Source organism: Volvox carteri, assembly GCF_000143455.1.
Source record: "Volvox carteri f. nagariensis unplaced genomic scaffold VOLCAscaffold_56, whole genome shotgun sequence".
NCBI lineage: Eukaryota > Viridiplantae > Chlorophyta > Chlorophyceae > Chlamydomonadales > Volvocaceae > Volvox > Volvox carteri.
In genome coordinates this window covers 80,228-94,581 of record NW_003307599.1, presented here as the reverse complement: position 1 = coordinate 94,581, position 14,354 = coordinate 80,228, and the positions used below count along the sequence as shown (strand labels likewise).

Genomic DNA, 14,354 nt, shown 5'->3' with positions numbered 1-14,354 from the left:
CCAAAATAGTCGTTTGACCTGGTTTGGCCAGTTTGATGATAATTTATTTTTATGACGAGGCCTTTGCCACTTTCCATAGCTACCAACTTTAACTGGACTTACAAGGCAACGCATGTGCCAGTGATTATGATATGCTATGGCCTTATAGCCCCAAGGTCGCCGCGGCAGCAATCCGTCACTCGAGGTGTATCTCTCACACACACACACACACACACACAAAAAAAGGACATAAGAGAGGAGTCTTGTTTCGTGTTTCATGCTCAGTGCGCAGACTCGCGTCAGACTCGCTGCCTCGGGCGTGCTAGCTGCAAGGTCTGCATCTCGTACGAGTTGCCGCTGTTCGCCTTCCAGCATTCTTCCACCCCCCACAGTCACCGACAAGGCATTGCAAACACCAAAACGCCAGCCACACACCCGTTCCAGGCGCTCTGACAGTAAATCCAAAATGCTGCTTCTTCGCACCTGCTACATTCCCCCAAACGTACAAAAACTTCGCGCTTTGTTCCAAGTGTTGCGCTTATTATAGTCAGAACGACGCACCGCTCTTCACTATTCGCGCCAGGGAGTTTCGCCAACAGGTAATTGCGTCGCACGCGGGCGAGTGGAGTAGGGTCGAGTCTCATTTCCAGGTACTACAGTTTTCTAGAGATAAAAGAGATGCGAGAGATATAGAAGATATTTACCCGTCTTCGTTTCTCAGAGCACCAGCAGAAACGCCGACATGAACATGAACACGAACGTACTGAAGCACACACACTCGCAATGCAGCCCTGCTGCAACCTCGCTCCGCAAATTTCGATCGCCATTTGTCTCTCCTCTAATCTCTGCTGCTCTCTCTTTTTCCTTCGGACAACACTCCATTCCGGGGGCGGGGTGACACCGCGAAGCGCCAAGCACGTTACTTTTGAGCTCATTTCTCATTTTCGAAAATCCTGGCACGGCTTCCCACCGCCCTCGCCGACCCGTCCTCTGTCTACCGCTCCACGCCTTCGTCTCTGCTATTAATACTGCTAGCGCACCCTCTCGCTGGACGGTCGACCTCACAAATAAAGCAACAACCTGCCACTCAGCTCGCTCCCCCTGTCGCCCAATTGCCCTAACCTCCCCCCGCCGCGTGCCCTGCCCCCAAAACAACAACACAGCGCCAGGCACCGCACATCCCTTGCTGTCGTACGCAAACATATGCACACACATAAATACATACATACTCAAATCTGCTCCGCTCGCATAAACTCCTTGCCGTACACGGGCAAGTCTGGTGGCCGGTTCGGGACGCGTCCCAAATTCTGAAATAGCGGCGGCAGCTCTTTGTCGGGCTGCTGGGAGTGCTTTCTCACCATGTCCACGAAGGCCTGGTGCCTGGGGGCATTGCAGTTGCAGTACCGGTTTTAAAATTCCAAATGCCGTACATAATACTCCACTTCAGAGGACGTCGCATATGCGTGTCGTGGCAACATAAAATTCAACTTTGGAATGCGTGTAAGGAAACGGTGAAATGTCTGCCGTACAGTACCAGGAAATACAGTACGACCCCCATCTCAAACCCAAACCCAAACCCCCTGTGTGCAAAACTCTTACCAGCGTAAGTCTGTAGTGAGCTCCGGATGAAACGCCGTCGCCATGAGGACGCCTTTCCGTACTGCCACGATGACCTTATCCCTCCCGTATGCGACCGCCTCTTCCGGCATGAGGGTGTACTCCGCCAGGACCTCCACCTCCGGGCCCGCGGATAGCACAGCCGGGGCGCGGATGAAGACGGCGCGGAAGTCCTCAGTCCTATTGGCCCCAGCGCACAGTACACACAGAACGACAGCCGTGATGAGAGCGGGAGGACGGCTTTCGGTCGGGCCGGCAAGGCGTGATGGCGTGCAATCTAGCCCTCGAGAGCAAAGCGAGATATGCGCCTAATGCGGTTTGCGTTGTCCAATTCCATGCTTGGATTACTTACTTGCGAACCGGGATGATATGCTGATCTACTGCTGCTGCTGCTGCTGAGGAGGAGGAAGAGGAGGAGAAGGAAGCTAGGCTGGTGTAAAGCAGTAGCTGCACTGGTTTAGGGTAGTGTTTTGAAAGAGTGACATGCCTCGGCCCACGATTTATCCGCACACACCCTGCTCCCGCTCCCACTCTGCAGCCCCGTCCCTTCTCCAAGCCAAGCAACAGTTAAGATGTCACAAGGGGCAAGCCATGAGATACCGCCGCAGGACCCCCTGCTGCGGACCGCTAGGGCTCTTGGGCCTGCCTGGTGCTACCGGAGGTGTCGCCGATGAATGCGTGCGATGCAAAAGAACAAGGTTGACTAAGCACTTACGAGCCATATGATTTGATGCAGTCTGGCGCTGGTAGCCGGGTTTCAAAGCTGTTGATCTGCGGCAGGACATTTGTAGCCAGAGGAGAGCTGAGTCAAAACGAGCAATCCCAGGAATGGAGCAGGCAACCTGTGTGTCGTACAGCGCGCTTTTGCATCCCACCTGGGCGCCGAAGAAGTTCCGTGAGACGGTGATGTCGAGCCCGCCAAGCAAAGCCTGTCCTCCCTTCTTCTGACCTATGAAAGGGATAGAGGTCCGCAGAGAGTTGCAAAGGATTCAGGTGATGACTTGAGACGACGGTTCGGCTTATCCATGCTAAACCCCAGCATCCAGGTGCGGCAATACATGCAAGCCACAAGCGCTTATTTATTTTCAGCACTTTATAAAATGAACATGGCTCTCCCGCTTACCTTCGGCCGCCTCCGCCAGGAAAATCATGCCCGCACAAGTCCCCCAAACCGGTTTCCCAGCCTTGGCGAACGATTGAAGTTCAGGCAATAAACCCCATCGTTCAGCGACCAGGGCCATCGTTGTGCTCTCGCCACCTGGAATAATCAGTCCAGCAACGCTTTCCAGTTCCTCCTTGGTGCGCACTTCAACTGCTTCTACTCCTGGAATTTTTTGCAGCAAGAACATATGCTCTCTGAACGAGCCTTGCAATGCCAGCACTCCGATGCGAATACGCATAGGAGCTGGTCCGGCGGCGTCATCGGTCGCCATTGTGGCCCCGATACTAGGTAAGCTCAGTAATTGCTTCTATGACGCGTCTCAAAAAATTTGCTTACAGCGAAAAATTTCGTGGAGTCGCAAAGGCGATTTGTGTAAAGCAAAAGTTGTTGCCACAGTTCGTTTGCCAGCGGTTGTGGCAGGACTCAGTTGTCGCGGGACTCAGCTAGAAAGGTTCACAGCTCAGGATCGCAACAAGATTACGTTATCATCATCTCAATTGCATGCCAGGACGCAACCCAAAACAATTTACATCCATGGTGCAGTTCCTTCGCCTACTTCACATAACTCGTGATGTCCACGCCAGCACGCTGCAACCAAGAGCAATGCAACGGTGTCAAGCCCATTTCCAGCAGAGCTCCATTTCGCCATGAAAATTCTGCCAGAGCCATTTCCCGGGAAGGCACTGCTTGTCCGATAGACATACTGTAATCCATCAACGCATCCAGCACAGTCCCATGGTCCCGTAGAGCAGCTGCCGCCGCATCAGCCCCAGGGCGCTTGGCCGCAGCTGCCTCCAGGCTTTGCCTCATCATCGGTAATAGCTCATCCACTAATGCTTTTACATCCAAACGATGATGCACAGCTATGTCGCCGACCTGTATAGAATGGTACGTGTATCGTTCCCCAGGGGTTGTAACAGTCAGGACAGTCAGCCATGTGGTGGGGAGCCAGCAGCTGGAAAAACGCCCTCTTGCACACTGCTGCGTAGCACAACACAAAGTTCGCATAAAGGGTTTGCTATACCTTTGCTCACATATACACATATACACATATACACTGTCTTTTGTCCGGTTTCTCGAATCATGCCAGCAAACAGCATGCTTGTGTTCGTCTATGCCAAAAGGAAAGAGCTCCGCCAACAACACAAGTACATCAATCACTGTCGTCGAAGGCAAGAAAAGGTTTTAGCAGACCTTGTCCCCCTCAGTAACCTGTTGAACCCAGCCCACCACGGGAAGGCAACATTCAGCCATTCCTCCTCACGAGCCAATCCATAGCGGGAAGGAGGAGAGCCCCATGCAGCAGCAAGCATATGTAGCGCACGCACCTTGGCGCCTCCCAGCGCGCAGCTCAGCATCCAGAAGATCGACGCCCAGAGCGCCTTCTCAACAAGGGCCTTATAAAGGGCATCTCGGCTCACCACCGCGCACGACACGCCGCCTCGGTTCAGAGTTGAAGCCACGTGATCACCCCACCTGAATCGGCGCAATGTCGAGAAGCGCCATCGGTTCCCGGACGGCAAAACAGGACTGCCATGTACACGACTTCTTATGTCAGCCAAGCAGCCCTGAACGATGCTTGCTTCGTCCCGCAACTCCCCACACGATAAAGGCCCAAGCAAGCCAAAGAGCGGCTCTCAGAAAATGTAAACAAGACAACTTGAAACAGCTCCTTGCCTACTACACATGTAGGCCCTGCGGTTTATTATTGTAGGTTGATGTTTTCCTTTGGTCACTCATCATCTGCGTTTCCTGTTGACAGCAATTGTGGATATTGTGGGTAGTTGACAAGCATGTGGACATGTATACGGCCCCACCTGCCGCTAGCAACTGTGCGGCGGCCATCCGTCGCAGTGCCGCCGGGTGACGCTGCAGGTCGGGTTGGAAAGCGGCAGGTCGACTGTAGCACGAGTGCATGTCCCGTCAGTGGCACCGCCTCAGCAATTACCCGCCATGTACAGAGCTACGAGGGTTACATCCTCGAGGCCATTGCGATCCAGCCAAGGCAACAGCCATCCGTTTTGTAAGAGGACCAAGTCACGGCGCCGCGCTGGCGGCGTGCGCTGGAGGACGTCGTCCAGGGCATCGTTGGTGGTGCACACATATATTGGGCCCTGTGTATACAGTGCCATATTGCAGGAGCTGTCTTATATGTTTTAAGGTATTCTTTATCAATGCATCCCCTGCACTTTGCGTTGTCCCAAGGCAGGAACTCAGGTTGTGATGGTGGCAATATTCCGTTACCTAGGAGTTGACATGAGCACGCACCTTGCCATCCAGTGATATGCTACCATTCCTGCGGGAAACGGTTGCAGCAAGATCATCTCCTAGCATTTTGGCGAAAGCCTTGCCGACTCTCCCATAGCCAACTAACGTCGCCGACGAAGACGAAAACGCTGCAGCTTGCAATCGAGTCCTCATCATTTGCTGTGATCGTGTTGATTTACAACGGCATTGCATTTGAGCGTTAATTTGTCCGGCCGCTTTTTTCATAGACGAACTCGACGTGCTTTGCATGTGGACTTGGGAAGGTCCCTTTGCGGTACCAGAAAGGCCGTTTTTTTTGAATGGAATGATCGAATTCCAAGTAGAATAAACAGCACCAGCACCCTTTCGTGGGGCTCCGTTCTCCGTGCACATGTCGTACCTATGCACAGAACGTCAATACTCCAAGTCCTCACGAATAGACCCGTTAGGCTGATGTCACACAGGTCACTGCAAAGTCACTCAAACCCTTCATATCTTTCCACATCCTTCACTGGGCATGCCTAACCCATTACAAAACGACGACCTGAACGCCTACCCCCAACTAATGGGGGCTAGCAGGAGCGGCTACGGCCAATCCCGAATCCTCCGCGTTCATTCATTCATCCTCCACAGACGGATACTTTTTCGCCTGCTCACGGACCATCCTGTAGGTTTACACATAACCGAGGGATGCAAATCCAAGTTAGAAACAGAAGGCGCAGCCTTGATCGCGACCCAGATGCCGCGGTATATTGATCCAATCCAGGCTCAGCAACCAACCCCTACCTTTCGTACTTTGCCTTGTCCGATTTGAGCGCTACATACGCGGGTATCTGCAGGAAGCGGGGAGACAGCGATTTATGCATCCAGTTCCATGCCCCAGGTATTAGTTGACGCGAAGACATTATATTCCAGGGTTATGGTGAGCCATGCAGTCCTCTATAACACAGAAAAGGCGTAACCCAGGATGCTCAGATGAGCCTTGCGTCGTTACACCCTCACTTCATGCTACTGGCAAACGGTTGCAACGGCAACTTTTTCGCGTACAACGCAGTATCAGGTCAGGTTGGGAACCCCGGTGTCAGTAAGTTGAAAAACAGCTATGTCGCCACCCCCGAGCGGCCACCCGGAATTTCCAGTTCCGTACAACCCCCAGCGTTACAGGAGTCCTGACACTTCCAGGCATATGCTGACATGCCATCGAAGAAGCCCTGCTGGTCACTAGCCCGTTCTTTAAATTGTCCGTACACGGGCTTTCTCAAGCTAACTATTTGCTGTGCTATCGCGTGCTGTTGTGCCTTGCTGCTTGCTGCGCGATGGCACATCATCCATGACCTGCCTGAGCTGGTGACTTGATGTACGGGCTCGTGAGTAGCTCTTGAATCCCTTGCAGGATCTGCACAGCACCGGAGTCGCATGGGGGCTCCGTGATTACCGTGATCCTCAATACGGTCGAGGACGCCCTCAATGCTGGAGGGGGGATAATTGTTGTATCCTGGGTATCACGGGATCTGGCATCCGCCGATCGGTTCTTGTCTGCAAAAGACGTGATACAACAGTAGCTTGGACTCCCAACACGCTCACCTGGCTTATGGAAATGCTTGGTGCCCATTGCCCTCCTAGGTCGGAATCGTCGTTGAGCAAGCTCAGGCAGACCTGGCATCGATGAGGAAAATGACAACTGCGCTTCGGGAAGAGAAGCCTTGAATCCAGCTAAGCCCCCAAGCTGCTGAGAGCATTGCCCACATCGGTGGCGCAGGGACTCACAATGTAAAGCATGGCTTACCTTGCCATCCGGGTAGACATTTCTGCGGTTATTAGGGGTTTAGGGACGCTGGCGGTCAGGTGGCGGTTCACGGGGTGTACTATGGGGAGAAGCTCCGATTGCTGGTCCATAACTGGTCTAGAACTTTGTAATCAGGCGCGAACGTCTGGTAGACCAATTGCCCCGGTGAATCCTAAATTATTTTCGATACGGTTCCGACGGAGCTACGATATCGCAACCAAGCAGGGTCGCCTCTCGTGCGTCGTTGTTTGTGTGCAGAATGGGAAGCCTTTTAAGTGTGCAAAATAGTTGTAACCGTGTCTTGGGACCCGTGTTCGGCGCACATGCTTACGGGTGGAAGAAGTTGGGCGGGAAGAGGCACTCGGGCGGTTGTGTTGGATACGCGTCCGAGAAGATCATTGTCAGGGGGTAGGAACCGCCCTCCCAGGATGTCCCGCTGGGCCCGGGAATGCGACAATGCCAGAGTCGCAGATCCACGCTGCCTGCGTGCAAGGCATACGTCAGCCGCGGCGGGCGATAGACAGGCCCAGAAATAATGGGATTGATCAGACACATATGCAGAATAAAAAGGATTGATGACTTAGGACGATTGGTCCGAGCCACCCGCCAGGCGGTGCGTGGGGGTTTGGCCGTTGTGTCACGAGAAAACCTCCAGCCCAGACGGTTACATCACCACAAACCGTAAGTATTACAAAAATTAGGTGGTAGCTATCGGGTTGAAAGGCTGGTTTCCACATGGACAATACGGATGCACAGTATGGCCAGTTACACCCCGCATGCATGGAGAGGATGGGTTAAGCAGCGCCATGCGGAGCGGCACGCGCAAACGAATGTTAAGACAAATGACTCACCATCCTCTCTTGTCGCGGGCTTAGCCACGAAGCCGAACAACCTGAAGGAAAACCCATGGCCTCAAGACTTGCGTTGCCATGAGCCATGGCGACCTAATCATACCTATTTTTCCTGAACATTTTGCGCTCCTCCAAAAGCCGTTGATCCGTCAAGGTTGCTGTCATTTCCTTGCGAAGTCTCACGTCAGGCTAGAGCTGCAAATTTATATGGGAATGTAGGCGTTTATATATCTACATATGCTCAAATCAAATGCAGGTTATTGTATGCGTTAAAATGGCTCGCCATAATAGAACCAAGGTTTCGGATAAAGCTTTTCATCGCACGCACAGCATCAAGCGTCGTACTGGACAATTTAAAAGCTAGGTTTTCCATCTTCAGAAATGTGATGAATTCTCCAGCTGAACTCCGATGGCGCTATGATTATTTAAGAGAAGCACCGCGTTTGCACAAACGCATTTGCACAACAACTAAGGCTCTGTCCAAGTCCAACATGTGTGCAGCCCCTCCAAACCTCTACGCTTCTCCAAGATTCTATAACAAGCTTATGGAGATAACAAACTGGATGGACGACACAACACCTTCATCTTGAACTGCGCATGGAATCCTGAGCCCACTGCTGCCAACTCGTCATTTGGACGCCCCAATAGGAGGAGCAACAAAGTCATATGCTCGCGCCTGAGATCGTCATATTTCCAACGCACCAATTCAAAACAGCAACTGGCGTTTGCTTTTTTCTGTCCTCGTTCTGCCACAAAACATCCAGCCGGCCTTTCAACGCCCAAATAAATCTCGCTTGCTACATAGGGAAATGTCCGCACCAACAGAGTATCCCGGAGTTTTGTGCTTTAGATCTTACTTAATGATGACTCCCACACGCTGCGTGTGGCGCAGGTCAGTGCCTCCGCTATCACCTGCGCATCCCTTGCATCCGCCATCCCACAGGCCCACACGCAGCCCCCGCCGAACCACGCCTCAGGGCAGGAGCAGCCCGACATCCCCGGCCCCGCATCCGCACTCCCCTTTCTTCCACCACGGCCGCCGCCGCGCGGAATCGCCAGCACAATCTTCTTGTCCACCCCCACAACCGCCACAATCGCCACCGCCAAGCGCGCCGCCGTCATGCGTCCATCATCTTCTGCCGCTGTCGCTGCAGGCATCGCCACTACCACATGCCGCTCCGGATCCAGCAACGACGCCACCCTCTTACACGGTCTCAAGCACCGCGCCTCCGCCTCCTCCCTGCCGTACGTCGACACCGACGCCGCCACCCGGCTGCTGCCCAACCCAGATCCCTTCTCCTCCGCCACGCCGGAGGCGGTACTTGCCAAGGCCTCGTCATGTGCCGCCGGACCCCCCGGGGCCAGTACGACTGGCGCCGTCGCCGCTGCAACTGCGTCTGCGGGAACATACCCGAAGATGTACTTGGCCGCCGCCAGGGAGCCTCTGAGCAGCAGGTCCTCCGCGTCCGCCAGGTTGCCGGCCAATGCAGTGCAGGTGGCGGCGTTGTGAATGTGGTCTCGGGTGGTAGCGCCACAGGATGCCAGTGCCTAGTGGGTGGAATCATATGTACACGCATACATGTGCATATACATTTGCACAGATGATAAAACCCTTCAAATGCATATACACACATATCGACACATGTGCACGGTTTGGTCTAGGGCTTTTTTTTGGTGAGCCTCCCACCCCCCTTGCAATAGCAGCACACATATATGCAGGTGGTGAGGGTCAACTGCCGACGAACTGCCCTAGTGGGTGGGTGCTGGGTGGAGATTATGGATTTGGGGAGCGGGTGTCTAGGAGGAAGGAAGACCGCTCTTCTAGGAGGAAGGAAGGACCGCTCCTAGGAAGACCGTTTTTCCTTCCCCCTAGAAGACCGCTAACTTGAGCAGGCCGGCAAATAGTCGATGTCCTGATTTGGCGGATGAGTGACTGGCTGGGTGGATGGGTAGATGATCAGGAGGAGGGAAGGTAGCTCTAAAAGGGAAGGGGGAGAGGAAGGAAAGGAAGTGAAAGGAAACGTTAGGCTCGTGAAGGAAGCGTCCTTCGTTGCTTTGGGACAAAGGTTTCGTGACAAGGAAGGCACGTGTCTATTCGTTCGGCCACCTCCCATCAGCAACCCAATCCACAATCGACATAACCACGCTTGGCTTTTCAAGACCACCCGTACCTTCAGCAGTGCCTGCATCTGCGCCTCGCCATCTTCGGAGCTGGCCTCCGCGGTCGTGGAAGCCAGCAGCCCCGCCGGCGCCGTGGCGGCGGCAGGGTTGGAACTACTGGGGGCCCCTGACACGCGAGCCGCTGGCAACGGCATATGCAACGGAAGCACGGTCACGTCCAGCGGCGGTGCTGCCACCAGGTCCAGCCCTAGGTAGTAATGCCGCAGCGGCTGCAGATGCTCGTCCAGTTCGTACACCAGGGGTACTCCCACTGGAACCTCCAGCGCCATAATGTCCTGCATGTTCGTACACAGACACGAAAGTTCGCGCGAATGCCGTGGGGGGGGCTTGCTATTAAACGCATCTGGCATCCGTCAGGGGCGGGGGTGAGGGTGGGGAAGGAGTCATATGATGATGCGTTAAGCAAAGAGCCAAAAGTCGTCTGGTGACGTCCAAACACCAGGTGCTGGACTAGGACAGAGAGGGAGGGGGATCCCATGTGGAAGCCGGGGGGTAGGAACCACCCTTCAGTCTGAGGAGTCCCTCAGAGAAGGAGGGGATAAAGAAGTGAGGGGTCCCTCACCCCCCTCTCCATCTCTTTGGGGGAGGTCCAGTCTCGAGTGACCTCAAGAGTCCCATACATCCATCCTCCGGCCGTCTTGAATTTCCTCTCTCCCTCCCCCCCCCCCACATTCACCCCAAAACACACACCACCATCTAAAATACGCACACACACGCCATTTCATTACCGCTGCGCAGTTCCTTATTACGCACACACGCGTACATACACACATTACCTCGTCACTAATTTGGTCCAGGTTTTTGATGATGCCCCTGAGGCTGTTGCCGTGGGCTACCACCAGCACTCGGCGGCCCCGGCTCACAGCGGGGGCGATGTCGCTGTACCAGAAAGGCAGGGTCCGGGCGACAGTGTCCTGCGTGAGATGAAATGAGTGCTTAGTGACACTTGCGCATGGGGGGATGGGGGTGTGTGGTACTGGCCCTTTTGCGAGTTGTGTCTGTGTCTTGATATGTGTGCTTGTCTCAGTGTGTCAGTGTGTTGGTAATGGTGTGTTTTAGTCCAATGGGTTTTTCATAAAATTCACCAGCTGGCATAGCTCAATTGGATAGAGCACCTATTTAGGAAGCGGGAGGTCACTGGTTCGACTCTGAATATCGGCAGGTTAATATGCCAAATAGTAGGCATGTGGGCCATAAGGTCAAGTGTCTAATTAATGATATGAAGGTACAGTTTTTAATTCAGTAATATAATTCAGACACACATAGCTCTGTCTACATTACATTCTTCGATTTATCGCGAGCTGTCACAAAGGCCGCTCCAGTTCCATTGGGCCAACCTTGTGCTAAGGTTCTGGAACACGGTTGTCAAGAGGCTGGGGATGCTGTGCCACCGGGCCTTCATTGCCGACCTTGAGCTGGCTCTGGGGGGTGTTACTGAGTGCTGGACGGGCAAGGTCCTAGCACACCGCCTTGCGCCCACCCCCCACATACTCGGCTCTTACTTCCCCCTCGCTCCCCCTGGGGCAACCCCCTCTTCCTAAATCAATCGCGCTCCCAATGTACCCCAACCCCGCCACTCCCCAAATTACCTTAAGGCTCTCCGTGGCAGGCAGGTCCTGCTCGTCCAGCTCCCAGTACCGGCCGTCGAAGCGTGGGTGGCGAGGGTCATTGGGCTCCAGAGGGGGGGGCCGGGTGGCGTAGCTGCGGCGCCAGATGTGGACCTGCGCGCAGTGAGGGAACGGAGTGAGGGAGGGGATACTGACGGTTGGGGGATCAGGGTGACGGCTTGTGCTGCAAGAGATGGAACGGAACGGGAGCCGAAAAGAAAAGGCGAAATGCAGCGTGGGTGAACCAAGCCATACAACGAGGATTGACTGGGGGTTTCCTCTGCTTATTCCCCCTTTTTGCCAGGGCAGCCTCTCGCATTGGGAAGGGCTAAGGGCTACCCACCCTCCCACCATCCCTGCCCAGCCACCGGTCTACCTGCTCTGCCCCGTGCTTAGCAGCTGTCTCGGCCTTGTTCAGCCCTTGCAGCGCTCCGTAGTGTCGCTCATTTAGACGCCAGCTCTTTACCTGTGAGGTAGGCGGATTAATTACACGATGATAAGAATAAGAGGGGGGCGGCGGGAAATTTATTGCTGAGTATCAAAGGCTAAGGCCCAAAGCACAACTGCCCGGAGGGAGGGAGGGGGTAGGGGGGACAATCGGAACCAGATGTGCGGCACAGGGGGCAGGGGGGAAATCATATGAAAAAACTAATTAAGGAGCAACTCCCGACCTAAACCGAAGATACCGATTGCCGGAATCCGGAGATGTAAACTTTATTACCTGCAGAGGCCCAAGCTTTTACGGAATGGAAGAGTATGAAGAAGAGGATAGGAAGTTGAAGGCGAGAACAGATTATTCCGGCTCAAGTCCAACTGCGCTTGCGCATGCCTCTCAGGCTTGCCGGGATTGCACGCCCGCACGTCCCGTTGCCGTCCCAGCGAAACCTCGTCTCAAGTCAGGCTGGTTCGGTGACGCCCATTCGGATACGAGCGCACCACCACTCATACTTCGGTAAACCCTAGGCCCTAATCCGCCTTTCTACTGGCCCCCGTTCACCTGTCTGCTTTCCTATCACTCTCTGTTCGCATAAGGGAGTTAACGCCAACTTAGAAGGAAGCACATCCTTTCTTACTTCGGGGATGTGCAGCGCGTCCATGGTATCCTCCAAAATGTGCAGTGTGCGAACAGCTCGCTTGAGCACCGAAGTAAACGCAAGGTCTATACGAAAGCCGTGAGCGCTCAGCAGAGCTCCCCCGAGTGCTGCCTGGCGCCGGCCCTGATCAGTTAAGTCCACATCGGTCCATCCGGTAAAGCGATTGGCCAGATTCCAAACGGATTCACCATGGCGAAGAAGGACAAGGGTGTGCGCCGGCCGGGGCTGGTCGGTGCTGCCGGGACCGGTCCCAGGGTCGAGGCTGGTTACCGGGCTTGTGCTCGCAGCGCTGAAGGAAGCGGGCGGCACAGGCTGCATGCTGGAAGATCAGCGCTTGTGATGGATGTATCCGCGTGAAATTGGAGTGGGCAAGAAGCAAAGGATCAGTACCAACGAGCTTTCCGGAAACAGCCGACGCGGATTGGAGAAAAATCAACAACAAGCTTTGGTTAAAAGGTTGGCCCTGGCTGGCAGAGTAGCAGACCCGTCAAGGGATAGTTTATAATTAGAGGAAAGGGGCCTTTTGTCAGCAAGTGGCGTCTTTCTGTCTACACTTGAGCGGTTTTGATTTGAAGGGACCTGATCGGAATTGCGCTGACTTGGTGTCTCGCTCAGAGCTCGTTGACTGTGCTTCTTCTTAGAAAATAGGCTGTATACTTATCTACCTATACTGGGGTTTCGTCGCTACCCAAACATGCCTACGAAACCGACAAACGGCTTAACTCCACACCGCGGACCGACCCGCAGGTCATCACCTTGATACTCCTTTACACACCGCCATTGAATTCCTGTAGTCTCGAATTTCTGGGCGCGAGAAGTCACGTTCCCCAAAGCTGGGAGTCCATACCGTCTGACCACCCGTTCCTGGCCTTTCGAGGTAAGCGCGGTATGACAAACTAACGTCCTATGGAGCCGACGACCAGCAGCTTTAACGTTTGTTGTGCTTTTCCGACTTCAACTTAGCTGAGGGTATGCCTTAAATGAAGCTAATATGATTGGTCGTGTAAGGCCCACAGTATCATGCGGTTGCTTGGCACTCGTTATTACGGCGTTGCACACGAGCCATCACAACGCAATGCCCGCACAAATGGATGGGACAGTAAGATACGCTGCAGGAGGTGCTAAAACGTCGCACGCAAAAGAGCTATATCGCATTTCTCTTGCCATTGCGGGTTGCGACTTGCGGGTCCTTGGTAGGTTGATGCTTTCTATCTTGGGACGAAATAGCGCCCTGAGCACGGTGGGGCAAGCTGAGCACGCAGTTTACCGGTACATCGGGTATTAGCCTGAGCATGCTCACTACCGATGCACCTGCATGTTACAAGTTACAAGTTCCGCACACGCCTGGGGGAGTGTCCGTAAAAGCCGGGGGGACCATGGATGGTAGATTGGTAATAATAGGGCACGCGGGGCGCCATTACCATCCTCCCTCGTCTGCTTCAGGTGAAGCGCCTTCTTAGCGCAACGTGCCTAACCTCCTAGGCTACCGAGAGACTACCTGGCAAATGCCAGGGGCGGCGCCTCGGTCATAATGGTGCGCATGCTGCGCCCTTGGAAAACGAGGTCAAGGGTCCATGTGCTCCTGTAAGAAAGTTTGTTAACTGGTATAGCTAGGTTGGTTGTTGGATGGTGATGCTGGGCCTGGATAGGTCAGCGTAGCCTGCAAGGCAGATACTTCATCTTGTATGTGGCAAGTAGCCATGTCCCACGTCAGTGTGATGGTTTATCCTGGATTGCTCCGGCATCCATGATCACAAAGCCAGCCCCCGCATCCGCCTAGGATGTCGCCACCTGAGTCTGTTGCTGTGGGCGCCTCCGGGGGCCGTCTCC

The 14,354-nt window shown here is 54.2% G+C and overlaps 4 protein-coding genes across 4 annotated transcripts; all 4 read right to left on the bottom strand.

Annotated features, from left to right (window-relative positions):
• Positions 1-1,574: 1,574 nt before the first annotated feature.
• VOLCADRAFT_66485 (uncharacterized protein) lies at positions 1,575-2,996 on the bottom strand (the record flags this gene model as incomplete). Its single annotated transcript, XM_002955888.1, has 4 exons — positions 1,575-1,776; positions 2,312-2,367; positions 2,472-2,545; positions 2,720-2,996. The coding sequence occupies 4 exons, from the start codon at positions 2,994-2,996 to the stop codon at positions 1,575-1,577; spliced, it is 609 nt and encodes a 202-aa protein (XP_002955934.1).
• A 314-nt stretch (positions 2,997-3,310) lies between these two features.
• VOLCADRAFT_96870 (uncharacterized protein) lies at positions 3,311-5,398 on the bottom strand (the record flags this gene model as incomplete). The annotated part of the gene is made up of 5 exons (XM_002955887.1): positions 3,311-3,634; positions 4,087-4,234; positions 4,576-4,627; positions 4,707-4,872; positions 5,027-5,398. 5 exons carry the CDS (start codon positions 5,396-5,398, stop codon positions 3,311-3,313), a joined length of 1,062 nt encoding a protein of 353 aa, XP_002955933.1.
• Positions 5,399-5,614: 216 nt separating this feature from the next.
• Positions 5,615-7,853, bottom strand: VOLCADRAFT_85621 (uncharacterized protein). The gene is made up of 8 exons (XM_002955886.1): positions 7,746-7,853; positions 7,643-7,683; positions 7,123-7,273; positions 6,792-6,813; positions 6,590-6,661; positions 6,345-6,401; positions 5,792-5,838; positions 5,615-5,670 (listed from the first exon to the last, which is right to left on the bottom strand). The coding sequence occupies exons 1-8, from the start codon at positions 7,760-7,762 to the stop codon at positions 5,622-5,624; spliced, it is 456 nt and encodes a 151-aa protein (XP_002955932.1). The 5' UTR covers positions 7,763-7,853; the 3' UTR covers positions 5,615-5,621.
• A 635-nt stretch (positions 7,854-8,488) lies between these two features.
• Positions 8,489-14,054, bottom strand: pgm5 (phosphoglycerate mutase; the record flags this gene model as incomplete). Its single annotated transcript, XM_002955885.1, has 7 exons — positions 8,489-9,190; positions 9,814-10,166; positions 10,581-10,737; positions 11,413-11,544; positions 11,774-11,896; positions 12,504-12,813; positions 14,023-14,054. The coding sequence occupies 7 exons, from the start codon at positions 14,052-14,054 to the stop codon at positions 8,489-8,491; spliced, it is 1,809 nt and encodes a 602-aa protein (XP_002955931.1).
• Between the last annotated feature and the right edge of the window lie 300 nt (positions 14,055-14,354).

Coding starts and splice junctions, on each gene's coding strand:
- VOLCADRAFT_85621 (XM_002955886.1), bottom strand. Junction 7,274..7,642: donor GCCCGCGACAAGAGAGGATG/GTGAGTCATTTG, acceptor CCTTGCACGCAG/GCAGCGTGGATCTGCGACTC. Junction 6,402..6,589: donor CAAGCATTTCCATAAGCCAG/GTGAGCGTGTTG, acceptor GGTGCTGTGCAG/ATCCTGCAAGGGATTCAAGA.